General features: G+C 36.5%; 1 protein-coding gene across 3 annotated transcripts in view; it reads right to left on the reverse strand.

The window, feature by feature from the left end:
- LOC150090805 (telomerase protein component 1-like) overlaps window positions 1-26,875 on the reverse strand; it is an 827,340-nt gene that overhangs the window by 174,430 nt on the left and 626,035 nt on the right. For all 3 annotated transcript variants that reach the window (XM_090372947.1, XM_090372938.1, XM_090372956.1), the window contains exons 36-37: window positions 3,835-3,954; window positions 3,388-3,480 (exon numbers count right to left, since the gene is read on the reverse strand). In XM_090372947.1, the coding sequence (XP_090229073.1) occupies window positions 3,388-3,480; window positions 3,835-3,954 (213 nt within the window). The remainder of the gene's footprint in view (window positions 1-3,387; window positions 3,481-3,834; window positions 3,955-26,875) is intronic.

A 26,875-nucleotide genomic window follows, 5' to 3' on the forward strand; every position in this document is an offset into this window, starting at 1 on the left:
ATTTTCTAGATTCTGTTGCAGCCACATGCCATCATTACTGTCATTAACAACCCTGCCAACCTTTGCATCATCTGAAAACTTGGGCATTAAGTCTGTTATATCTTCATAAATATCATTGATAAATACAGAAGACAACAATAGTCTCAACACTGAACCCAGGGGGGACTCCAGGGTTCAGTGTTGAGACCATTAACATTAGTTTACAATAAGCAGGGTCCATTGATTACCATTCTCTGTCTTCTCCCATTCAACCATCCTTTTATCCATTGTAGCAACTTGCCCTTAATGCCATACTGCTCCAATCTGTACAATAGTCTTCAGAGGCTCACATTTGGTGAGTATGGGCTTGGTATACCCAGGGTCGTGAGCGATATCATCGTTCTTCTCTTTCTTGGTGATTCCCTTCTATTTCTGACTCTTGTTCTCTCTCTCTCTATCTCAGGATAATTCAGAAATTTTTTTTTGGCTGGTGCAACATAAGCCTCAGGCTTCCTTGCACCATACGGCTAATAATAATAATAATAATATTTTTCAATAATAATTTTTTAACAATATTTTTCGCAACGTATATATCTCGAACTGATATCGTAAGGTATAACGTAAAACTAGATAATGTAATAAGAAGCAGTGTATTTGGAATCTGTTAGCTTAGTATAGTATTATGAATTAATAAAAAATATTTATTAATCTTATTAAATTCCATTGTTAATTAAACTGTATTTAAGTGGAAATCATGACCCAGACTAGCAACAGTGCTGTGACTCAGGGGAGAAATGAAGGGGTCAATTCTCCAATTCATCACAGTCTCAAAAAATGCGCAAAATGTGAAATTTTTGCTGAACTTTCTAAAACAGAACATGATCTAGCCAAGGAGGATGGCTTTGTGTGTGTGCTAGATGCCTAAGAGTGTCAAGAAATTAGGCACCAACTCAGCATTCTGATGGCCATCTATGAGAGCTTGAGGTGTAGGGTAAATGCCCTCTAAGAAATTAACATTAGGGGCCCATCAAGCTCTCAGCTCCCGATCTCAATGGCAGAGCAGAATCCTGTGCATCAGGTAACCCAGAGGCAATCTCCAAGGCAGAATGCACTGTTCCCAAAGGAACTAGTTATTGTTGGTGACTCTATTGGCAGGGATGGGGAATATACTATGCTAGAACGATAGGTTGAACAGGACAAGGGTTATGTCTGCCAGGGGCAAAAGTTGATGATGTTGTAGAGCAGATATCATCTTTTAAGGGCACAAAAGGTGATATTGTTGCACACATTGGAACTAATGACATTAAGAGTAAGAGATATGCAGATTTACTCAACAAGTACAGGTCAATGTTGGAAAAAAAGTCGCAAGTTAGGGTTGAATGTGAAAGAGTCTGCAAATCTGCCCAGACACAACAGGAAGGAGTATATGATGAGGGCCTTGTGGATCAATTCGGTGCTGGAGAGATTGTGCAAGGCTCAAGGGGTAAAATTTTTTCAGCCTGGTCTGTGCTTGTTCACAGGAGAGACTGCTTCTACAGGAATGGGGTACACTTAAATAGGAAGGGTGCAAGAATATTTGCTGATGTTAGGTGGGTCGGAAAACTGCAAGCTTGGGGAGATACACAGATTAAAGGTTAACAGCGGCCGCAAGCAGAGGCAAAAGTGATTCTTGGACTGCTTCTATTGGAATTACCAGCAGCATGGAAAGCAAGGCAATGGAGATTTCTAGGACTGTTGGGAGTCATAGCGGAACAAATAAATACATGGGCTGTGTTAGGGTAACTAACACAGCCATGTACACCAATGTACACCTTTCTTGTATTTATCTTCAACAATTTCTCCTCCACTTTACTCTCAATTATTACAATATCATCTAGCTCACTGCCAGTGTTTACTTCATCTATGGCATTCCCCTTCCTGAATAACTCCTCATGTGTGAATGTAGATGCAAAATATTGATTTAGTTTGTTAGCTACCTGAGCAGGATCATGAACAGTTGAACCATCGATATCAAGTGGACCAATCTGATTCATCCCCTTCCTTCTAGAGTTTATATAAGTAAAGAACTCCTTGCTGTTTTTCTTTGCATCCCTTGCCAAAGATTTCTCGTAATCTGCCTTCGCTTGCCTAACCTCCTTTCTAACTTGGTTACAGATCAACTTATATCTATCATAGGCTTCTGTGTCACATGTTAATTTATAGGTATCCCATGCATTTTTCTTCTCTGCCATATGTCTCATTAGTTCATCTGACATCCATTTAGGCCTGAACCTTGAACAATATTTCTTAGTTGGTATGTAAAGCCTAGTAGCTTCCAAGATAAGTTGTTTGAATGCTTCCCATTTTGAGTTTGCTGTTGGTAACATCATCAGTTGGTCCCACTGTATAGAATTTAAATACTGTCTCAGACCATCGTGGTCGCCTTTACGAAAGCAATAACCCTTCCCTTTACCCCTGATGGTAGTTACCTCCCTGAGTAAATCCCACTTCAGCACACTGTGATCACTGCCACCTAGTGGTTCCTGTATCTGCAGATTCTTAATGCATGAAGAATCACTACTGATAATCAAATCAAGAGTATTGCTCCCTCTAGTTGCTTCCCGAACATGCTGATTTAGAAAACAATCATCCAATAAATCCACAAAAGCCTTGCTAGTGTGTGAGTGACCAACCCACAAATTCCAGTCAATATCTGGGAAATTAAAATCCCCCATTATAAGACTCTCTGATTTACTGGCCCACTCTATTTCCCTGTAGAGTTTCTTATTATACTCATCAGAGTCATTAGGCCTATAGCACACTCCTACTCTCAATTTTGATCTCCCAATGCTTATGTCATACCAAACTGACTCAACACTGCACTGTCCAGCGATGTCGACTGGCTTCACTTCCTTGGATTTTATTCCATTCAAAATTCCTGCTAAATTCCATTCAAAAGATGGCAGTTACATTATTTAATGACTCATGTCTAACAGAGTTTCTCCGCTCTCTGTCTCATAGATATTCTGTTTCTGCTGCATGCTTTTACTATAGATACTTCCACGGGAACTGTTCTTCTGAATTGGCTTCTATAATTCCTGCTCTCTCTCTTCCAAAGCGAACATGTGCTGCAACCAGTCAACATCCTTTTACTGTTCAACCTCAAACTCACAGAACCAACTTTTCTTTTTCCTCATTTATTCAACCAACTTCCATTTTCTTGTACAACCTTCCTTCATATGTATTTCCTGATTAGAAAATTACAATCTACAGAAGTTATTGTCTAATGTCAAGAAGTATCTTCTTTCATCTTCTCAACCTTTAAAAATTTTTACTTATTTTTAAAGAAAAGGTTCAAAATAAGTTTTGTGTTACTATTATAAATAAAATTATTTAATTAAGAATAATGAATTAAGCAAGGACACTCACCTTAAGTGTCCAATCACTACTGGCAGTTAAAAGTTTATCACCAAAGAAAGCTATACCATTAACTGGTAATGTATGACCTACAAGTCTATAAATCTAGAAAAAGGAAAATATCATAAGAAATTTTTTTAACAAGCAGCATACATATATTAAGGAATACATAAATTCATACTAATGAATTACTGAAAACTATTTTAGAGATATTTTAATGTATAATAATGCAGGTGTAATTTGACAACTGAGTTTCTGTAGTTAAAGGCTCTGGTTTGTTACCTTACATTAAAACTTACTATTTCATAAAAAAATAACATCTTAATAAATCCATTAATGGATTTATTAAATGTTTATTTCTTTTCATAAGTAATACTTTCTTGATTCTTTATTTCTTTTTATTCTCAATTTTCATCTCTTTAATTATTTCGTATAATGTTTTATATATATTTATTTTACCTGTACTCCTCGGAGAGCAGACCAGATAACAACCTCTCCAGAAAGCGAAGAAGAAACAATGTGTACTCCATTTGGGCTAAATTCCACTGCCTGAACAGATCCATTGTGACCTCTAAGAACCTATTAAAATTGCAAATTGGTAAACCTCAAAAGGGTTAAAAAAAATAAATTTTAACAATGTACCAGTTTTTAAAATTAAAGATAAAAATAGTTGTTTTTTTTGTGATTTTTTCATATGGAAGAATGTAAACACTAAATGTCCTGTATTCATATCATCATGAAATCATCTGTTACAAAATTACTTTTATAAAACTGAAAACTCTTTTCTAAAATCAAGTTCCACCAAACCATACCTGAGACACACTGTTGCTGATATTATCAAAACATTTTGCTAGTAAAACAAGATTAAAAAGGAAATTTTTTTACATGATTTTACACAGAGCAATAGGATGGATAACCAGTTGCTATTGAGATGGAGGCTATCTAGGTGAGTTACCCAGATGAGTTTCAACTGCTTTTGTAGTAGGGTTTTAGATGCATCAGTGAATTAGACCATATTGCTCTGTATATATTATGGCTGTAAATTATTATTATTATTAGCCATATGGTGCAAGGAAGCCTGAGGCTTATGCTGCACCAGCCAAAAAAAAAATTTGAGTTACCCTGTGTGTGTGTGTGTGTGTGTGTGTGTGTGTGTGTGTGTGTGTGTGTGTGTGTGTGTGTGTGTGTGTGTGAGAGAGAGAGAGAGAGAGAGAGAGAGAGAGAGAGAGAAAAGTAGAAGGAAATCACCAAGAAAGAGAAGAATGATGATATCCAGCTGAGGACCCTGGGTGTGCCAAGCCCATACTCACCAGATGTGAGTCCCTGGGGTTACTTTGTGTGTGTGTTCTGTGGTCAATCTTCCTGTTTGCTGGTGGAAGAAAAAACTAAGCTACTCTCACCTGAGACTGACTAACTCAGCCATATTGTGAAAATGGCTTATAAAAATTCCTTGCATCACTGAGGGGTTTTTTGAACTCATGTCTTGTCCACCTGGTGTGGGGAGGAGGATGATGATTACATCAATTGTGCTACCTGTAAGAGTGGTTTCAAGTGAAGAAGAAATTGCAGGCTTGGATGAGATTTCAGAGTACTGGAAGCGCCTCTAGAGCAGCAGAATAAGGGTGAACAAGGTCTAAAATCCTAGCTCAAAATTTTTATGATATCTGCTTCAATGATATACAGAAGACTGTATGAACAGGCCCTTATATGTGATAATCCATAAATTCTCTTCTCTTGAAAGTCCAGCATAATTGAGAGAGAGAGAGAGAGAGAGAGAAAAGAAAATGCTTAATTGCTTAATATGAAGCAGAAAATTTGTCCACAGACTCAAATACATCCTGTTCTGGAGAGGAGGAGGAGCCTCCAGAACCAGCTACAAAGCAGTGTGGGCAGAAATTTGCGAATTAATTTCCATGTTTTGAATAAGGAACTCCAGTGGTTTCAAGTATGCATATAAAATCTCCATAATATATGAAGCTCAAAGTAGGTGCTATTAGAGAAATTTTTATTTGAATACATGATAATGCGCTTTCATTTAGAATTGGTGTGGTTGAGAATACATAGATAATTTGTTAGATACTTTCATATGTTAAAATAATATCTAAATATCAACTATAAAATAGGCAACCAGAAAGAATATAGAAAATAGTTACAACTAGAAGGAAGAGCATACTTGACTACATGCTGTTTTCATTGTCATCTTGTGTAAAGCCTTAACAAGAACAAGATAAATATACACACACATATGCACGCACATTGAATGAATAACAAGAAAGTGGAAAAAAAGAAGGTAGAAAAATGGAAAAAAGAGGAAGTAGTCTAACAGTTAAAGGCAGCAAATGCAAAGCATGGACAATAAAGTGAAAAAAAAAAAAAAAGAGGGCAATAGAGAGTGATAGAAGGTAATAAAAAAAGGTGTAATACGAGATAAATAATTACAAAATTGACAAAATAAGGATGTTGCTGCACAACTTACAAAATTGGCCTCTTGTCAGGTGTCAACAGCTAGGATTGCAAGCAAAAAAAAAGCAATGTGTCTTCATTTCTGACGTAAACCACAAGCCAAAGGGTAAAAAGCATAAACAGAAATAAAAAGGAGAATAAAATTTTTTGTTACCGAAATAAATGAAAATAAAATTTTGAACAAAATAAAAAAAGTTAAAAGGATAAAAGGAGGGATTTAAAATGGCTTGTGAACTTTACAGTCCACAAGAGGCCAGTTTTGCAAGTTATATGGCAACATCCTTATTTTGTTAATTTTGTAATTATTTTATCAAATTTGTAATTATTTATCTCTTATTATATATGGATTTTTTTGTTACCGTCTATTGCTCTTTATATCCCTCATTTTTTTTCCCTTCTTTTTCACTTTATGTATATACAGGGTGTCCCAAATGTCTCTGCATATTTTGGTGAAATCCATGAATTTGAGACAAATGACTTAATAGCATGATTACAAGTTTATTTTTATACAATATCCAAGTGTGAAACAGAAAAAAATTATTATATATAAAGGTCAAGAATTTAATTATTGCTTTCCACACATGTACCATCAGTGTCCCTGCAAATTTTAAAACACTCAGCTGCATTGCAGAACACATCTGCAAGTATTTCAGGGGTAATTTCCTGTACTGTCTCCCAAATGTGTTGTCTAAGATCAGGTGAATCTTGAATCTTCTTGCAATAAACCTTTGATTTTATGAAACCCCAAGCAAAAAAAATGCAAGGGAGTTAAATCCAGAGAATGAGCTGCCAAAGGTCTAGGTTTTATTGGTTTTATTAAATTTCATATTTTATTAAATAATATTGAATAAAACCAAGTTACCAAAAACTGAAATATTTTATTTAATCAGATTTCTCATTCAAGCCAATTACATTGAATTTCAATCGAATATCTATGGACAAATTTTTGGACTCCTGATGGGATTAAACCTTAGTGGCCTTGTCGCAGAAATTTACCTTAACAATATTGAACAATTACATTTATGTATATTCCAAACCTGACACTTTATGGTAGGTACCTTGCCGATATCCTGGTCATTTCTCATAAAGCTATTGTAATTAATGTCATGGATTCATTTGACAAAATTCGAACGAGACTTAGGTTTGCCTTAGAAGATGAAAAACCGGGAGAAAATCTATAAATTTTCTTAATTTTACGTTAACTAGGGTCAACATACATTTTAAAATATACCGCAAACCAACAAACACAGGAAAATTTTTACATAATTCAAGTTATCACTCTTTTACTTATAAAAGGAGTATCATTTTTAACCAATTCTATAAGGCTTACAAATGTAGTTCTACACAGGAATCTCTTAATAACGAACTTAAGGAACTCTCTACAAGATTTTTGACCAGGGGATATACATTAGGTACAACAGAGAATATTCAATGACAGGTGAAACAAAAATCAGAAATGGTTTCACTTAATAATAAAAACATTACACAAAAATATTTTATTAAAGTTCCTTATGTACAACAGTGGTATAAACAATTCATTAGTATTTTTAAAAACACAGTATTTAAAATTGTTGCACAACCCATAAGTAAACTTCACACAGTATTGAAGATGAGGAAGAATACTACAGTTGTTAATATGGAACGTACCAACATAGTCTATAACATTGCATGTGGGGAATGTAACTCTTTTTATATTGGTTCTACCCAAAATTATCTTTCAATGCGAATACAACAACACCAGGTATCTGTTAAGGCAAAAAGGACAGGTGCATCTGAACTTTCCTTTCATGTCATCCATGAGAACCATGTGTTTCTTTTTAATGAGGCAAGAATAATTAATACACAATATGAATATACAAAACTCTTAATAGCCGAAATACTTGAAATGAAGTTAAACCCTAATGCTATAAATAATGCTATATTTATGTAGACCATACACAATTTCGGACTCGTGGACATGTAAAGGTCCACGAGTGTGTGTAAATGTGTAAATAACATCATTTACATCGGTTAATAAATGTAATCTTGTTCATGGTACACTAAATTGAACCTTATTATTATTAGTATAAAAGAGAGTGGAGATTGTTAAGTGTCACTTTACTTCTTGTGAGCACAGACCATCCAGAAATAACTTTGTCCCTTATTAAGAAGTTTAGTCTAAAAATATTTTAGTAAATTTGACAATGGCCTTCAATTTCCTGTCAAATTGATCTTATATATTTTGAAATAATGTATTTTAATAGCAGTGCTCTGTCTTCAAAGTTGGAGTAGTGTTTTTAGTCATATCTACAGGATTTAAAAGAATAACTAAGTGGTTATAAATAGAATGATGAAATAAGAGAGGTCCACGTGGTTTAGATTTGGGTGCCCATTTTAGGTATTTGTTAATGACATTGATAAATATATTATAGTTTTGATGTATAAGTTTTCCAATGATACCAACTGGTTATTCTCTGGTTATTCTTGCCATTTACCAAATTTAGAGACACATGAAATGTGTGTCAGATTGGTTGTTGGCAAGAATAACCAGGGAACATTGTTTCAACTAGATGAAGATAACTTATTCAGATGATATGAAATGCAATTAAGGTTCATAAATGTTAAATGTAAGGTTAACATATTTCTTGGGAAGCAATATTTTTCTTGGAAGCAATATTTTCCTGATTTTTTAGTTAATTTATTTTATAGAAAACAAATACATGATAATTAAAGAAAAATATAATCTGATGTGAATAAGTTTTCTGTAGTGTAAACAGATGCCAAGGTAAACACATGATTATTTTATTATTCTGTGGCATAAATCAGTGGTTAAGGATACCTTGAGTATTGCATATACTCAAGCAAGGATACCTTGAGTATTGCATATACAGTTTTGGAAATTATATTTCAGAAGGAAATATGTGATGGTGCAAGAAAGCATACAAAGAAGTGAAACATGTTAGTTATGAAGGCAAGAAAGTATTTAGTTACATATACACATGCAGAATATATACAGCATATAGCCAAAAGTATTTGGAAACCCTTTCACGAATACTGTATGCTACGACACTAGTCCCCTGCACATTGGCTCAGACATACCAATATAAATCATATGAGTCTGCCTGTGTAGCAGCAGTATTTTAAAAGGCAGTGCAGGTTCTGGTTAAGATCATATATTTTCACCAGGAAAGCAGTTAGATGAAACTGTGGCTTGTCTGAAACTTCCAAAAGGTAGATGTTATTCAAAGGTGGAAGATTACAGGTGATACAAAAAAAAAAAAAAGGAAAAAATAGATGACCTCACGAACTCATGAAATGTGTTTGACAAACACCGTAAAGAGGGTAGTTGGTATTTAAATGCATGTTATCTGCAAAAAACATCACATAGGCAGGTACAAGAGGCTACAGGAACATCCATCAATATACTAACCGTCCATATAGTGCTGCACAGCCTTGACTTCAATGGTTAGGCAACTGCACATAAGCCTACTGTCACAGTCACTGATGAAAAACTGTATTTTCAACCACAAAGTTTAGTGGAGACAGATGGTATGGAGATGTTTCAGCTGGTTCAGACTTATCTGAACCAGCTGAAACATCAGTGGTGGTGGTAGTGCCCAAAATCAGAATTCATCACCTACTTGGATGCATTGGACAATTCTGTGCTACTTACACTGTGGTAGTACTACAGAAGTGGGCTCTGGCAGTCAGCATGATGATGCTACATGTCATCCAGTAAGGGTTATTACAGGACTGATTTGTGAACAATGATGTTAAAAAGTTGGACTGGGTGGTTCAGAGCCTAGATCTCAACTCCAGTAAATAATCTATTAAACTGGAGCACTATGACCAAACAGTCTTCTTTCAAACTGGCTCTGGTAACTACTTTTCAGGAAGAATGGAGGAAAATTCTAACTGATACTAGAATTTGGAACAAATTGTTGAGAAAAGCTGTCTTATAGTCTAAAGGCAGTATTATGTATTAAGTTTTGAATTAAAAGCCTTTTTCACATTTTGCAACTACCTGTGTATGTGTGTCCAGTGGTGGCCATAAGCACGTTCAACCGGTTCTATAGAACAGGGCTCCATGCTCAAATGGTCTAAATAATAATATCAACCGTGTATTTTCTGCATTTCTCTCAATGCAGTCTAAATGTACAATTGCCCACATTATTGTCACTCCAAGAGCATGCTTGCTCAAGAAATATGCTAAAAGTAGAGTGTATACTTTATTCTCAATGTGAATGTTTCGTTTGATATTGAATGTTGCACATTATTTAAAATGTAATTTTTATGTTATACATTTTAAATGATATCTGTATTGTTTTTAACTCCTGGTTGTTGTTGTTTTGTTAGTTGTTGGCACATTGACTTCTGTAGCCATAATGCACCTCTCATGGTTTTGTAATTTTCAAGTGTGGTCTCTTGCAATAGTAGTTCAAATTAACACCTGACTTTATTTGGAGATGAAGTTCAATTGTATTCATTTTTTTTTTTTTTTTTTTTTTTTTTATCTGATTATACAAGCCTATTAATCTTAGGTAGTGAAAGATTTCTTGTATATTACTTTCTTCACTTAAAATGTTTGCCAAAACAAAAGCATCTTGAATATTAGCATTAGTAGAGGCATTTGATGCAAGAAAGCAAGCTTATGCAGCATCAGCCAAAAAAAAAAAAAAAAAGTAACATAAATAAATAAAAATAACCACTTCCACTTCACCCCTCTGTTCGTTCAAAATACCTGTCCAGCTGAGCCTTAAACTTATTTAGGCTATCAACCTCCACCACAAGGGATGGCAGTCTGTTCTACCAACCAACCACCCGCTGGCTAAAGGCAAATTTCCGCACGTCTATCCTACATCTGTCTTTCCTCAATTTCAATTTATGCCCTCTCAGGTGATTTTTCTGAGCTAGAGGAAGAATCCCATCAGCATTGAGCATGCTTAAACCATTCAAGGCTTTATACACCTCTATCAGATCACCTCGCTGGTGCCTAGTCTCCAGACACTGTAATTTGCAAAACTTAAGCCTTTCTTCGTAAGAGCACCCCTTTGTTCCATTCACTAATCTTGTTGCCCTTCTCTGTACTCGTTCCAGCAGCTCTACATCCTTCTTGAAATGAGGCCTCCAGACCTGTATACAGTACTCTAGGTGTGGCCTGACCATTGCCTTATACAATGGAACAATCACCTCCTTATCCCTGCTGGAAAAATTCCTGTACATCATTGACAATACTCCATGAGCTACTCTTGCAGCCCGTCTGCACTGCTCAGAGAACTTCATATCTGCCTGCACAACCACCCCCAAGTCCCTTTCATTCTCTACCACTGTCAGTGTAGTACCACAGAGTTGATACGTTGCTCTGGGGTTGCTGTTTCCCATGTGTAGTACTTTACATTTGTCAATGTTAAACTTCATTTGCCACCTCGAAGCCCATCTGCTCAACCTTTCCAGATCCTGTTGCAGCAGCATAGTGTCAGTAGTGTCCTTGACAACCCTGCCAACCTTTGTATCATCTGCAAACTTGGACATTAAGCTTGATATACCATCATCAATATCATTTATAAATACAGAAAACAACAATGGACCCAACACTGAGCCCTGAGGGACTCCACTAATAACATCAGTCCACGATGAGCAGTGTCCATTGATTACCACTCTCTGTCTTCTCCCCCTCAACCACCCCTTTATCCATAGCAGCAATTTGCCTCCAATGTCACACTGCTCCAATTTGTGTAGCAGTCTTCCATGTGCAACAGTATCAAAAGCCTTTCTAAGATCCAAGTATATAATATCAAAGTTATTCCCTGCATCCAGCTCTTTTGTGACTGCATCATAGTATCCAATCAAGTTAATCAGGCAAGACTTCCCCTTAACAAAACCATGCTGTGTCTGAGCTATAACTGAAGTCTTGTCTAAATGATCCTGCAGTGCTTCTTTAACCAGTGCCTCCATTAATTTTCCTGGAACAGAAGTTAAGCTCACAGGTCTATAATTACTTGTTTCAGCCTTTGATCCTCCTTTGTGAATTTGGGTCACATTTGCACATTTCCAGTCCATGGGTACCTCCCCTGAGTCCAAGGAAGCTCTCATAACTATGGCTAAGGGTTTGCTTACTTCCTTTGCTGCCTCCTTTAATATAACTGGATAGATCCCATCTACCCCGGGTGCCTTTCTTGTGTTTATCTTCAACAGTTTCTCCTCCACTTTACTCCCAGTTATTTCAAGATTCTGTAGCTTACTGCTAGAGATGAATACACCTCTGGCATTCCCCTTGGTGAATAACTCCTCATGTGTGAATGTCGATGCAAAATATTCATTTAGTTTGTTAGCTACCTGAGCAGGATCTTCAACAGTTGACTCATCAATATCAAGTGGACCAATCTGATTCATCCCCTTCCTTCTAGAGTTTACATAAGTAAAGAACTCTTTGCTGTTTTTCTTTGCATCCCTTGCCAAGGATTTCTCGTAATCTGCCTTCGCCTGCCTAACCTCCTTTGTAACTTGGTTGCATATCAACTTGTATCTATCATAGGCTTCTGTGTCATGTGTTAATTTGTAAGTATCCCATGCATTTTTCTTCTCTGCCATATGCCCCATTAGTTCATCTGACATCCATTTTGGCCTAAACCTTGAACAATATTTCTTAGTTGGTATGTAAAGCCTAGTAGCTTCCAAGATAAGTTCTTTGAATGCTTCCCATTTTGAATTTGCTGTTGGTAACATCATCAGTTGGTCCCACTGTATAGAATTTAAATACTGTCTCAGTCCATCGTAGTCGCCTTTACGGAAGCAATAACCCTTCCCTTTACCCCTAATGGTAGTTACCTCTTTCAGTAAATCCCACTTCAGCACACTGTGATCACTGCCACCTAGTGGTTCATTTATCTGCAGATTCTTAATGCATGAAGAATCACTGCTGATAATCAAATCAAGAGTATTACTCCCTCTAGTTGCCTCCCGAACATGCTGATGTAGAAAACAATCATCCAATAAATCCACAAAAGCCCTGCTAGTGTGTGAGTAACCAGCCCCCAAATTCCAGTCAATATCAGGGAAATTAAAATCTCCCATTATAAGACTCTCTGATTTACTGGCCCACTCTATTTCCCTGTACAGTTCCTTATTATACTCATCAGAGTCATTAGGCCTATAGCACACTCCTACTCTCAATTTTGATCTTCCAATGCTTATGTCACACCAAACTGACTCAACACTGCACTGTCCAGCGATGTCGACTGGCTTCACTTCCTTGGTTTTTATGTGTTTCTTAACTAATAGCATAACCCCTCCTCCCTTCCTATCCTGTCTATCCTTTCTGTAGACGTTGTACTCCCCAAACTGCAGTTCTGCATCCCTTATATCTGTGTGACACCACGTCTCTGATATCCCAACAATATCTGCCTTTGATGTTTTGAGCAATACCTCAAATTCATCAAATTTATTTACTAAACTCCTAGCATTGGTGTACACGCAAGTATACCTGCACCTGTTTCTATTCTTAGCTACCCTAACACAACCCATGTGTTTACTTGTACCGCAATGGCTCCCAGCAGTCTCTGAAATACCATGCATCTTGTTTTTCAGGCTTCTGCTCATTCTAATAGAAGCAGTGCAAGAATCTCTTTCACCTCTGCCAGTGGCTACTGTCAATCTATTGGTCTTTGTCTCCCCCCAAGCTAGCAGTTTTCCGACCCACCTAACACTGCTTCGATAGCATCAGCAAATATTCTTGCACCCTTTCTATTTAAGTGTATCCCATCCCTGTAGAAGCAATCTCTCCTGTTAACAAGTACAGTCCAGGCTGAAAAAAATTCTACCCCTTGAGCCTTGCACAATCTTTCCAGGGCCGAATTGATCGACAAGGCTCTCATCATATACTCCCTCCTATCGTGTCTGGGCAGAATTGCAGACACTTTCAAATTCAACCCTAATTCTCGGCTTTTGTTCAACAGTGACCTTAGTTTTAGACTTAAAGACTATTTTTCTTTGGTTTTAAAAGCTGGACAATCTACTAGTAAACTGTTTGTTGTACATGGCACTGATTACACTGAGGCAGTTCTTCGGCTCAAGTAGATAGGAATGAGTAAGATATGAGTGTCCTATCCTTAACCTGGCAAGTGTTACTACATCTTTCCGGACCTGTCTTTCACTGGTTTTCCACTGTTTTAAAACTGGTTTAATTTGAAAAAGTTTATTATAGGTTTGTTCATTCCATATTTTTTGCCATTGTCCCTTGCTGTAATTCACTTTGATGTAACATCTGTAGTCTGTAAATGGTACTTTGGTGGTTGATGGTATGATGCCTGTTGCTGTCTTTGCTGCATGGTCAGCTTGTTCATTTCCTTTAATTCCTGTCCAGGAATACAACAAAAGGTAACATGTTTTCTTTTAATCAGTTTGTTTAGAGTGACTTGAATTTGTCTCAAAGTCAGATGGAAGTTCTTTGAGTCGCACTGTATTGCTTGCATTACACTGAGGGAGTCTGTGAAGATCAGACTATGGGTTAACCTTTGGTGCCATATTCAGTCCAATGCTAACTTCACACCTTGTAATTCAGCTGAAAAGATGGTACATTCTGTTGGAGAACTTGGGTTATTGTAGTATCAGAGAAAACTGCTGACGTGCCTACTTTTGTATCAGTTTTCGATCCATCCGTATATATTTGTGTATAGTGTGGATATTTCTTTAGATAGGCATCATGTAGTTTGTTGAAAGCTGTTTCCTGGTAGGGAATATCTTCCCCAGTTATGGAAGTAGGTATCACAGACTGGCGATATTGTATCCCAAGGAGGTCTTGGTGCATTTTGTATGCTAGCTAATTTGTTGAAATCTTCTTCTTCTTCTTCTTCTTTAATGCTGCCGAATGGCGTTTGCGACTTCGTTTTGATATTGTTCTCTGTCTAGCGCTGCGTGTAGAATTTGTGCTGTTGTCATGTGAAGCCAGGTGTTGATGTTATCTAGCCATGCCATTTTCGGTCTGCCTGGGCATTTCTTGCCTTCGATCTTTCCCTCCAGGATGAGTGGTAGTAGGTGATATTTTTGTTGGTTCCTAGCGATGTGACCTAGGTATTTGCATTTCCTGCTGATGATGGTTTTGAGCAGGTCCCGTTCCGTGTGCATGTCCTGCAGGACCTGTGCGTTGGTTATCTTGGCTGTCCACGGAATTTTCAGCATTCTTCGGTAGAGCCACATTTCGAAGGCCTGGAGCTTTTTTGTAGTGGCTGATGTTAGAGTCCAGGTTTCTACACCGTAGAGCAGTATTGGCCAGATGTAGCATTTCAATGTGCGTAATTTGAGCACGATGTTCAAGCTTCTGTCGGTGAGGAGGGTTCTCCATTTGGTGAATGCCTGCCTGGCTTGTTCAATTCTGCTTTTGATTTCGGCCTCATGGTTCAGCTGGTCATCAATGAGCACTCCGAGATACTTGAAGCGGTGTATTTGCTCTAATTTTTCGTTGTTTAGTTTGATCGTGATTTTGCTTGCAGTCCTGCTGACCTTCATCACCTTTGTTTTCTTTTTGTTGATTCGTAGCCCCCATGCTTGGCTTTCTATGTCCACTTCGTTCAAGATGGTCTGTAAATCTTGTTCTGAATCCGCTATTAGTGCTGTGTCATCGGCATATCTTAAGTTATTGATGTAGTGTCCGTTAACTTTTATGCCGATGTTCTTGTCAGCCAGTGTTTGGTCGAAGATCATTTCCGAATAGATGTTAAAAAGAATGGGAGATAATGGACAGCCTTGCCGGACGCCTTTTTTTATTGGAATTGGGTCTGTCAGATCGTTGTCATAGCGAAGCCGGGCTGTTTGATTCCAGTAGAGAGTTGTAATAAAGTTGATATCATTGTTTTCAAGCCCAAGTTTTCTCAGTCGGTCAATTAGGCGGTCGTGGTCTACTGAATCGAAGGCTTTCTCGTAGTCAATAAAACATATATACACGTCTTTTTGATGTTGACATAAAATAAAACATATATACACGTCTTGTTGAAATCAAGAGACCAAATTAGAAGTAGCTCCTTGATGCGTATGTTTGCTGTTGGATGTATTCTGTACATATGTTCCCATATTGGTGCATATAATATTTTGTACACAGGATGATTTGGAATACACTTTATTTTAGCTGCATAAGATAAAAGTAGTACTTGTCTTCTGAGGTAGAGTGGTGGTTCATAGGCTTTAGCATAGAGACTTTGGACCGCAGATGTACGATACGCTCCTAGGGCTATATGTAGTACATTATGGTGTATAGCAGGTGTGTCAAACTCATTTCTGTCGCAGGCCATTTTGTGTGATGGTATGATTTTCGTGGACCACATAAAATTTTCTTAAATATTATATATTGATTCAGGATTCAGTAGCATAATCAGGATAATTAAAGCTCATATGTAATTAACATTTAAATTTTTATTCAGATCTACAGAATACAAGTAATTTAGAATTTAGTATGTATAGTGAAGAAATGGGCGTAAAGTGGCTGTTGATGAACTGGTAACCAAAGGAGTGCAAGGCAGCCAAAGTAACACACCACTATTAGTTACAATTTATTAGGAAACGTTTCGGAAATTGCTACAAAGATTGAAGATGGATTTTGTAACAATAACAATTTCCGAAACGTTTCCTAATAAATTGTAACTAATAGAGGTGTGTTACTTTGGCTGCCTTGCGCTCCTTTGGTTTTAGTATATATAATTGTTATATTATTATTTTTATTTAAAAATTAAATATTCAATATATTTATGAAAATAATTAATTTGTTTTCCCAGAAACCTGCCAGCGTTTACCCTCTACTAGTTTTTCAACATCAGGAGTCAAAGACTGGGAACATACAATTTTTAGTATGTCGGAAAGATGCTTATCTGTCAATCTCGATCTATATGCCTTTTATTTAATTTCATACATGAAAATAATTGCTCGCATAAGTATGTACTCCCAAAGTAGCACATAATTTGTGCAGCAAACTTTTTAATTTCCGGGTATTTTTCACCTAAGTAAGAATATATTTTTGGAATTCCTACTTCTCGACATTTGTCTTTCAAAAATGAATCATTTTGGAAATCAATTAATTCCAGTTGAATCAAAGTGGGAGCTTTTTAGATTTCAAATGAAAAAGGTCCAACAAAAAGAGAAAACATATCTTCTAACTCTTTAAAATCATTAAAACGCTTATCGAATTCATTTTTGATTTCCTCAATTTTGTCACAACATTGTGAGAAAGAGCAATTTTGATTTTATGTTTTTAACTGCTCAACAAGTAGGAAAATGGGTCAAAACATCTTTTTTTAAATGATTTTTAAACAACGTTAGTTTTTGTTGTTGTTGTTATTTGGTTTTTAGGAGCATTAGCAACTAAGGCCATATTGCTCTGGTGCGGTGGTCATTCCCTGACCTTTCCGCATGCTCCGTATTTGGTGGTGACGGGCTCGAACCCTGGTCTAATCAAGAAGCGTGTGCTACGTACTGCTGCTCCTTCCCACCTGGCTACGGAGGCGCCTGTTAGTTTTTGTACAAAACTTGCTATTGCGTCGTACATGTTCGTTATTAACTTATTTTTACCTTGCAATGAAATGTTAAGATTATTGAGGTGGCTTGTAATATCAATTAAAAATGCCAAATCCTTAATCCACAAAGAATTTTTTATAACTGATACATTTTCATTTTAAGAAAAACTGTTATTTCCTCCAAAAGCATATAAAATCTCTTTAAAACTTTGTGGCATGATAACCATCGAACTTCTGTATAATAAGGAAGATCGTCGAATTCAGATTCTAAATCTTTAAGAAGAGAAGTAAATTGCTGATGGTTGAGTGCTCTCGCTCGAATAAAGTTGATTGTTTTTGTTACTGTTTTCAATACATCGTCCATTTTTATTGTTTTTAAACACAGAACCTGTTGATGAATAAGGCAGTGGACAGCCATGGTTTTCGGTTTATCTGGGTACTCAGCTTGTAATTTTCTAATCAATTTTGACACAAATCCTCAATTTTAACCTGTCATTGATTTAGCACCGTCGGTTGTTACAGACATAAGTCTGTCAAGTGGAAGCTTACACTTTTCTAAAATGCTCCACACAGCAGCAAAAATATCTTCGCCAGTCGTAGTTCCAAGAAGAGGGATAACTTCCAAACAGAAACTTGAGCAACATCTCGTATATCTGTACTTTCATCAATCGCAATTGAAAAGAACAAGACTTCTGTAGATATATCCTGTAGTTGTGAACTGATGTTATCTGCCATTTTGCTAGTTCTCTCTACCACTGTATTTCTTGATAATGAAATATCGCAAAATGATTGCACTTTTTCAGGACAGACGATTTCAGCTGCTTTTATCATACATTCTTTAATTAACGAACCATCCGTGAACGATTTTGAACGTTTTGCTAACAAATAGCTTATTTCATAACTTGCTCTTACTACTGATTCATTAGTTTTCATGAATTTTGTAAATACTTGTTGACTATGAAGTGTTTTCTTCATTGTTTTTAATTTTTCTTCTCTTATTTTTCCTTCGAAGCCTGAATATTGTTCCTTATGATTAGAGTTATAATGCCGCTTAATGTTGTATTCTTTAGCAACACTAATATTTTCCTTACAAATTAAGCATGTAATTTTACTGTTCACTTCCATACAAAAATAGTTCAGCTCCCACTTTTCTTGGAATTTTCTTCCCTCATTATGAATTTTTCTTTTCTTGACTGGGGTTGAAAACGACATTTTCTATATAAATTCTATAGTTGAAATTAAAATTATAAAATTAAAAAAACGATTACTTAGGTATTTGTTAAATTATAGATAGCAAACACAACGCACACAACAAAACAGATCCTGACAAAGAAACTAGTACGAATGAAGTATCTTTTCGATAAAATTATAAAAAGTGCTGCATTTGCAATATTGTAATATTAGTTTAAATGTAAAAGCAATTTAGATTAAGATTTCTCCATTTAAAAAATATTTAAAAAAATAAAATGTAACTATTTTATTTTTAAAGAAATAAACTAAAAAGTTACAATGTTATTTAAAGATAATAATTTAAATTTTCGTTCATTTGAAATTACTATTTATATTTTTAGTTCTTTCTAATCAAGGCTCCATCGATCCAGTCTTTTTTTTAATTATTATTAATTAAAATGATTATTTTTATATTTATTACAGAGGTTTTTTAATCCTTATATTCTAGAATTATAAATAGGTACTTTTAATTGTTTATTTTAACATTTTATTTTTGGGCATCGTGGGCCACAAAAATTTTGTCGCGGGCCGCCAGTTTGACACCCTAGGTGTATAGGATCTAACCATCCTAAGGCACTGGGTCTTGCAGAGCTGTAAACTGGTGCTCCATAATAGAGTCTGGATCTTATCAAGGTTCTATACAGATGTAACAAAGTGTACCTATCTGCTCCCCACGTTGTTGCAGATATGACTCTCAGGATATTAAATTTCTTTAGACAGTTTGTTCTAAGGAGTTTTATATGATCTAAAAAGGTCAGTTTCTTATCAAGGGTTAGTCCAAGAAAAGTTGTGCTTGATGTTATTGGGATTAATTTTTCTCCTAGCTTTAGTTCTGGGTCTGGGTGTAAGTTTCTTTTCCGACAAAAGTGCATTCCAACTGTCATTTGCTTAGAGAGTCGGAAGCCATTGTTTTGGGTCCATGCTATTACTTTATTGATTGTTGATTGCAGTTGGTGTTCTATTGTTCACATATTTTGTGAGTGACAAGAAATGCTGAAATCATCAACATAAAGTTCTGCATCTACGATACTCGGTATTTGTTTAGCTATTGAGTTGATTTTTATGGCAAACAGGGTAGCACTGAGTACTGATCCCTGTGACACTCCTTCTTCTTGTATAAAGACCTGCGATAGTGTGATTAATATCCTAACTTGGAAAGTTCATTGTTGCAAAAAATTTCGGATATACAGCAGACTCAATTTACTGGGATTGGATTAACCAGGACACTTCAAAACTACAAATAAAAAAAAAATAAATAAAGAAAAAAAAAAATAAATAAATAAAAATAACCAGAAACCATACAATTCAAGTAATAACTAGAATAGATATAAACAGATGTTTTGCAAGTCGTAAATAAGCGACATTATAAGTCGTCATTGAGAGATAATGTACCTATTATCTTGCAACCCCAGCTGTTTTCACACCCACTGCTCAAAAAACAACAACAAATGTTTAGTTTGTTTTAGTGCGTGGTGTCGATTGTTGCATTCTGTTGCACCAAAAAAAGACAAATTTTGTTTCGTTATTTATGTCAGGAATGTCGAAATTTTTTTTATAGTAAATATTTTTTTTTTGTTTAAAAATCGCAAAAATGATGGGTAAACGCAAAAGAATTGCGCTTTCAGTTTAAACAAAAACTTGAAATTATTCAAAAGTTTGAAAATGGTATATCCGCTAAATCTTTAAAGTACCATTATAATGTTGGTCACCAAACCATATGCAGCATCGTTAAAAATAAAGGGAAGCATTGTATTGGACACACGAGTAGTACATGGTAAGTTTTTTCTATCTATTGCCATATTTTTTATGTAGGTTGCTGAACATTTTTCGATACAGTAAGTCCTCGATTTACATAGCTATGGATTTACTTGAATTTTTTTTTCACTCAATTTTTTTTTTTTTTTTTAGGATTGTAAAATTAAAAAAAAAAAAAAAGCAATCAATATTGACAATCATAGCATGCACAAATTGCATAAGTAAGATACGGAGTAACAAAAAAATAGGAAAGAAGAAAAGATTCTTACAATTTATTTATGGTTTTTTTTTTTATATGACTGAAGATTTCAGTGAAGGGGACACACACTTCACCATAATAATGTAAAAACCCACAGAATTCCAGCTATCGGAATTCTGTGGGTTTTAAGATCGAGTTTACTACCCATTTATAATTAGATGCATGAAAAGCCCAATAAATTGGGAACTGCAAATTGTTTTTATTGTTTTATGGTAGTGACCTCCAGAAAAGTGCTTTAGTGAAATGTGAGCTCGTGTGGGGTGATAGTTTTCACCTTATCCCTTTGAAGTTCTATACAGAATATTTAATTTTGACCGTTATCACGGTGCCAACTAAGAGAATAAGTGACAGTGGTGCTAGTAAATCTACAAGAAAAGGAAAGCGATCGAGTTGGATCAGAAAATTAAAATAATAAGGATGTATGAAAATGGCCAAACATTAACACATATCACGCTGAATTCAGATTTGTCAATAATAATATAGTAGCAATATGTTATTAGTCATTCCCGAGTTACGTAAAACTCGACAAAGTAAGAAGCCCTGTATCGTATCTCTTACGTATGTCGGGGACTTCTGTATTTTTGGATTAACTGGGAAATGATTATCTGGGATTTGTTTTTAACCATCTATCCAGGAAAATTGAGTCTACCGTATATTGGAAGATGTCCTCTCATTCCAAAGTTATAAATGTCTCTAAGTATTCCATATCTCCATGCAGTGTCGTACGCCTTTTCTAGATCAAAACATATCATTACTAGATGTTGTTTTCTTATGAAAGCATTTCTTATGTTGTTTTCTGCTTTAATCATTAAGTCTAAAGTGGACTTGTTCTTTCTGAAACCACAATGAGCTGTATTTAGTAAGTTATGGCTTTCTAAAAACCACATTAGTTGGGCATTTTTTCAAGTATTTTTCCAAGACAGCTAGTTAAAGCTATTGGGCGATAGTGGCTTGGATTTGTGGGATCTTTATTTGGTTTTGGAAAGGATAAGACTATTGCATGATGCCATTGATTCGGAAAGGAATTTTCTAGGTATATCCTGTTATACAACAAGAGTAATGATATCAATGATTTCTAGTATAATTGTTGTACCATCATGTATACTATTTCATCTGGACCAGCTGCACTTTGCCTAGTCTCTGAAATGGCTTCATGAAGTTCTCTGAGAGTGAAAGGTTGGTTATAGGATTCTTTACTTTTACTGGAGAAATTTAATTTATATGTTTCTGTATTTGCCTTATGGTTTTGGAAAGCTGGTTCATAGGAGGTACTGCTTGATATTTTTTCAAATGTCCTACCAAGAGCATTGGCTATGTCTTCAGGCTTTGATATATCTTTTCCATTCCATTTTATAAAAGGAGGAGAAATTCTTTGGTATTTGTTGTTTATTTTATTTATTTTGTCCCAAACCCTCCCAATGTCTGTATTTATAGTAATTATAGATGCAAAACGAATCCAAGATTCTTTTTTACTGACCTTAGTAATGTGCCTAACGTTTGCCCTTGCTTTTTTGAATTGAATCAGGTTAGTTGTGGTAGGGTATCTTCGGAAATTATTCCATGCCTTGATTTTTGCTCATTTTGCTAGAGCACATTCATCATTCCACCACGGGTTTGGATATATAGGAAACTTTGAAGTGGTGTTTGGTATTGTTAGTTTTACATTATGGAGGAGTTTATCAGTTACATATTTCACTGCAGTGTCAAGTGAAACCTGTCAGGTTTGCTGCTCTTCTAATATGGTCAGCTGCTTATATCTTGCCCAGTTTGCTTTATCTAATCTCCACTTTGGTAGTTCTTTCCAGTTGACAAGGGGTCAGTTCGTTTAAAGTAATCTTTACTGGAAAATCTTCACTACCTAGTGGATTACTGTGAGCTGCCCACTACAGTAGAGGGTATAACGATGGAGTGCATATAGAAAGGTTTATTGCTGTGCTAGTTCCTGTGAATAGACGTATATATGTGGGTGTCCCATCATTTAAGAGTGTTAGGTTGAGCTTATCTAGTAGGTTTTCTAGAATTTGACCTCTTTTATCTATGTTTACATTTCCCCATAGGGATGATGGCCATTCGTATTTCCCATGATACATAAAGGAGGGGGGTAGTTGGACTATCACATGGAGGCGACTGTTACATGAAAGTTTACTGCAATGCGTACTGCTATGACCTCTAGATTGGTCTGCAAGGGAACCTGTTGGGTAGGTATACTGGAATTTACTAAGATGTGCTGCACTGTCGGTAATCCTGTCCTTTCTGTATATATTGTAATGTTTTAGTGTTATTTTATTTTGAGGTTTAAGATATGTTTCTTGCAAACAGACTATTTGGATTGTACTGTGATAGGAGATCATGGATATCTTCAAAATTGCTGCAGAATCCTCTACAGTTCCAATGTAAAAATGTATTCACAATTTGGTTTTGTTAGTATTTTCAGCTTGTTTTCTTGAGATTGTTGGCTTAGGGTTCTCTGTTTTTTGTCTTCCTTTTATTTTCAGGGAAGTATGGCTTTCCGGTATCCATCTCTTCTTCCTTAGCAAAAATTTCTAGTATTGTTTCTTCCGTCTGATTCTTTTCTTCTACTTCCATGTTGTCCATTTTATTCCCATTTACTTCAGTGGTTCTATCTTGTTTTATGGATTTGCTGGTTTCTCTAGTTGGTGGTATCGTAATTGGGCATGTTTATTGCCTGTTCTGCTTTTTGTTTTGGTTTTGGGTCAATGAGCAGTGAGCATGCCCAATCTGAAATTGACTTTTTTGGTGGGATCGTTACTTCTCTCTGTGTTTCTATTGTCTTATTGTTGTTGTTCTTATTTGGTTTTTAGGAGCATTAGCAAATAAGGCCATATTGCTCCGCGGATATGCGGTGGTCATTCCCTGACCTTTCCGCATCCTCCGCATTTGGTGGTCACAGGCTCGAATGCCGGTCTAATCAAGAAGCGTGTGCTATGCACTGCCGCTCCTACCCATCTGGTTACGGAGGTGCTGGCTCTATTGTTTTATAAGTTTGTGTTACTTGTGCATAAGATGGTCTATTTGTTCTTTGGGGTTGTATTATTCTTTTAGCTTCTTGATATGTTACATTGTTTCCACTTTATATTTTTGTATTCTCTTTTCTCTCTTCCACTCTTCACATTCTTTCGAGTAGGCATTATGTTCTCCTCTGCAGTTGGGACATTTTGAATTTTGTGCTGTACAGTCTTCTTGGGTATGTTCTTGTGACCCGCATTTTGCACAGATAGCAAAACTTCAGCATACTGCTTGAGAGTGTCTGTACTTCTGACACTTAAAACATCGAACAGGGTTTGGAATGTATGGTCTCAGTGGGCAGTTTAGATATCCAGCTTTTACAGTTTTTGGTGGTTTTGAAGTGTTGAAAGTCAGAATTATATTCTTCATTGGGATAATTTCTCAGTCTCTTTTAATTGTTATTCTTTTGACTTGAATAACCCCTTGATCTTTCAGCTCTTCTTTGATTTCATCTTTGGAAATGTTGAGGTGGTCCTATTCAGTAATTACTCCTCTCGAGGTATTCAGGGTGGAATGGGGAGTAATTGTTATTGGAATATCTCCAAAAGTTTTTGCTTTCATTAGATGCTCAGTTTGTTTTTGGTTTGTCATCTCTAATAGCAGATCCTGTGATTTTAGTCTTCTGATTGTTTTAGGGGACCTATCTATGCTTTCGAGAGTTTTTTTGGATTCAAAATGGTGACAAACTTCCTATGGATTGTTCGTTCTTGGAATGAATAATTAAGAACAGCGGTGCAACTAGAGCATTAGCATTAGTAGAGGCATTTCATGCAAGAAAGCAAGCTTATGCAGCATCAGCCAAAAAAAAAAAAAAAAAAGTAACATAAATAAATAAAAATAACCACTTCCACTTCACCCCTCTGTTCGTTCGAAATACCTGTCCAGCTGAGCCTTAAACTTATTTAGGCTATCAACTTCCACGACAAGGGATGGAAGTCTGTTCCACCTACCAACCACCCGCTGGCTAAAGGCAAATTTCCGCACATCTATCTTACATCTGTCTTTCCTCAATTTGAATTTATGCCCTCTCAGGTGATTATTCTGAGCAAGAGGAAGAATCCCATCAGCATTGAGCATGCTCAAACCATTCAAGGCTTTGTACACCTCTATCAGATCACCTCGCTGGTGCGTAGTTTCCAGACACTGTAATTCGCAAAACTTAAGCCTTTCTTCGTAAGAGCACCCCTTTGTCTCATTCACCAATCTAGTTGCCCTTCTCTGTACTCGTTCCAGCAGCTCTACATCCTTCTTGAAATGAGGCCTCCAGGCCTGTATACAGTACTCTAGGTGTGGCCTGACCGTTGCCTTATACAAGGGAATAATCAGATCTTTATCCCAGCTAGAAAAATTCCTATATATCATTGACAATACACCATGAGCTACTCTTACAGCCCGTCTGCACTGCTCAGAGAACTTCATATCTGCCTGCACAACCACCCCCAGGTCCCTATCATTCTCAACTACTGTCAGTGTAGTACCACAGAGTTGATACGTTGCTCTGGGGTTGCTGTTTCCCATATGTAGTACTTTACATTTGTCAATGTTAAACTTCATTTGCCACCTCGAAGCCCATCTGCTCAACCTTTCCAAATTACGTTGCAGCAGCATAGTGTCAGTAGTGTCCTTGACAACCCTGCCAACCTTCGTATCGTCTGCAAACTTGGACATTAAGCCTGATGTACCATAATCAATATCATTTATAAATACAGAAAACAATAAAGGACCCAATACTGAACCCTGAGGGACTCCACTAATAACATTAGTCCAAGATGAGCAGTGTCCATTGATTACCACTCTCTGTCTTCTCCCCCTCAACCACCCCTTTATCCATAGCAGCAATTTGCCTCCAATGCCACACTGCTCCAATTTGTGCAGCAGTCTTCCATGTGCAACAGTATCAAAAGCCTTTCTAAGATCCAAGTATATAATATCAAAGTTATTCCCTGCATCCAGTTCTTTTGTGACTGCATCATAGTATCCAATCAAATTGGTCAGGCAAGACTTACCCTTAACAAAACCATGCTGTGTCCTAGCTATAACTGAAGTCTTGTCTAGATGATCCTGCAGTGCTTCTTTAACCGGTGCCTCCATTAATTTTCCAGGAACAGAAGTTAAACTCACAGGTCTATAATTACTTGTGTCAGCCTTTGATCCCCCTTTGTGAATTGGAGTCACATTTGCACATCTCCAGTCCACGGGTACCTCCCCTGAGTCCAAGGAAGCTCTCATAATTATGGTTAAGGGTTTGCTTACTTCCTTTGCTGCCTCCTTTAATATAACTGGATAGATCCCAACCACCCCAGGTGCCTTTCTTGTGTTTATCTTCAACAATTTCTCCTCCACTTTGCTCTCAGTTATTACAAGATTCTCTAGCTTACTGCCAGAGTTGAATACACCTCTGGCATTCCCCTCACTGAATAACTCCTCATGTGTGAATGTCGATGCAAAATATTCATTTAGTTTGTTAGCTACCTGAGCAGGGTCATCAACAGTTGACCCATCGAACTCAAGTGGGCCAATCTGATTCATCCCCTTCCTTCTAGAGTTTACATAAGTAAACAACTCTTTGCTGTTTTTCTTCGCATCCCTTGCCAAGGATCTCTCGTAATCTGCCTTCGCCTGCCTAACCTCCTTTGTAACTTGGTTACAGATCAACTTGTATCTATCATAGGCGTCTGTGTCACGTGTTAATTTGTATGTATCCCATGCATTTTTCTTCTCTGCCATATGCCTCATTAGTTCATCTGACATCCATTTAGGCCTAAACCTTGAACAATATTTCTTAGTTGGTATGTAAAGCCGAGTAGCTTCCAAGATAAGTTCTTTGAATGCTTCCCATTTTGAATTTGCTGTTGGCAATATCATCAGTTGATCCCAACTGTATAGAATTTAAATACTGTCTCAGTCCATTGTAGTCGCCTTTACGAAAGCAATACCCCTTCCCTTTACACCTAATGGTAGTTACCTCTTTGAGTAACTCCCACTTCAGCACACTGTGATCACCGCCACCTAGTGGTTCATTTATCTGCAGATTCTTAATGCATGAAGAATCACTACTGATAATCAAATCAAGAGTATTACTCCCTCTAGTTGCCTCCCGAACATGCTGATGTAGAAAACAATCATCCAATAAATCCACAAAAGCCTTGCTACTGTGTGAGTGACCAGCCCCCAAATTCCTGTCAATATCTGTGAAATTAAAATACCCCATTATAAGACTCTCTGATTTACTGGCCCACTCTATTTCTCCGAACAGTTTCTTATTATACTCATCAGAGTCATTAGGCCT

The sequence above is a fragment of the Mastigoproctus giganteus genome, chromosome 1 (assembly GCF_048544385.1).
Source record: "Mastigoproctus giganteus isolate SK-2022 chromosome 1, ASM4854438v1, whole genome shotgun sequence".
Lineage (NCBI taxonomy): Eukaryota > Metazoa > Arthropoda > Arachnida > Uropygi > Thelyphonidae > Mastigoproctus > Mastigoproctus giganteus.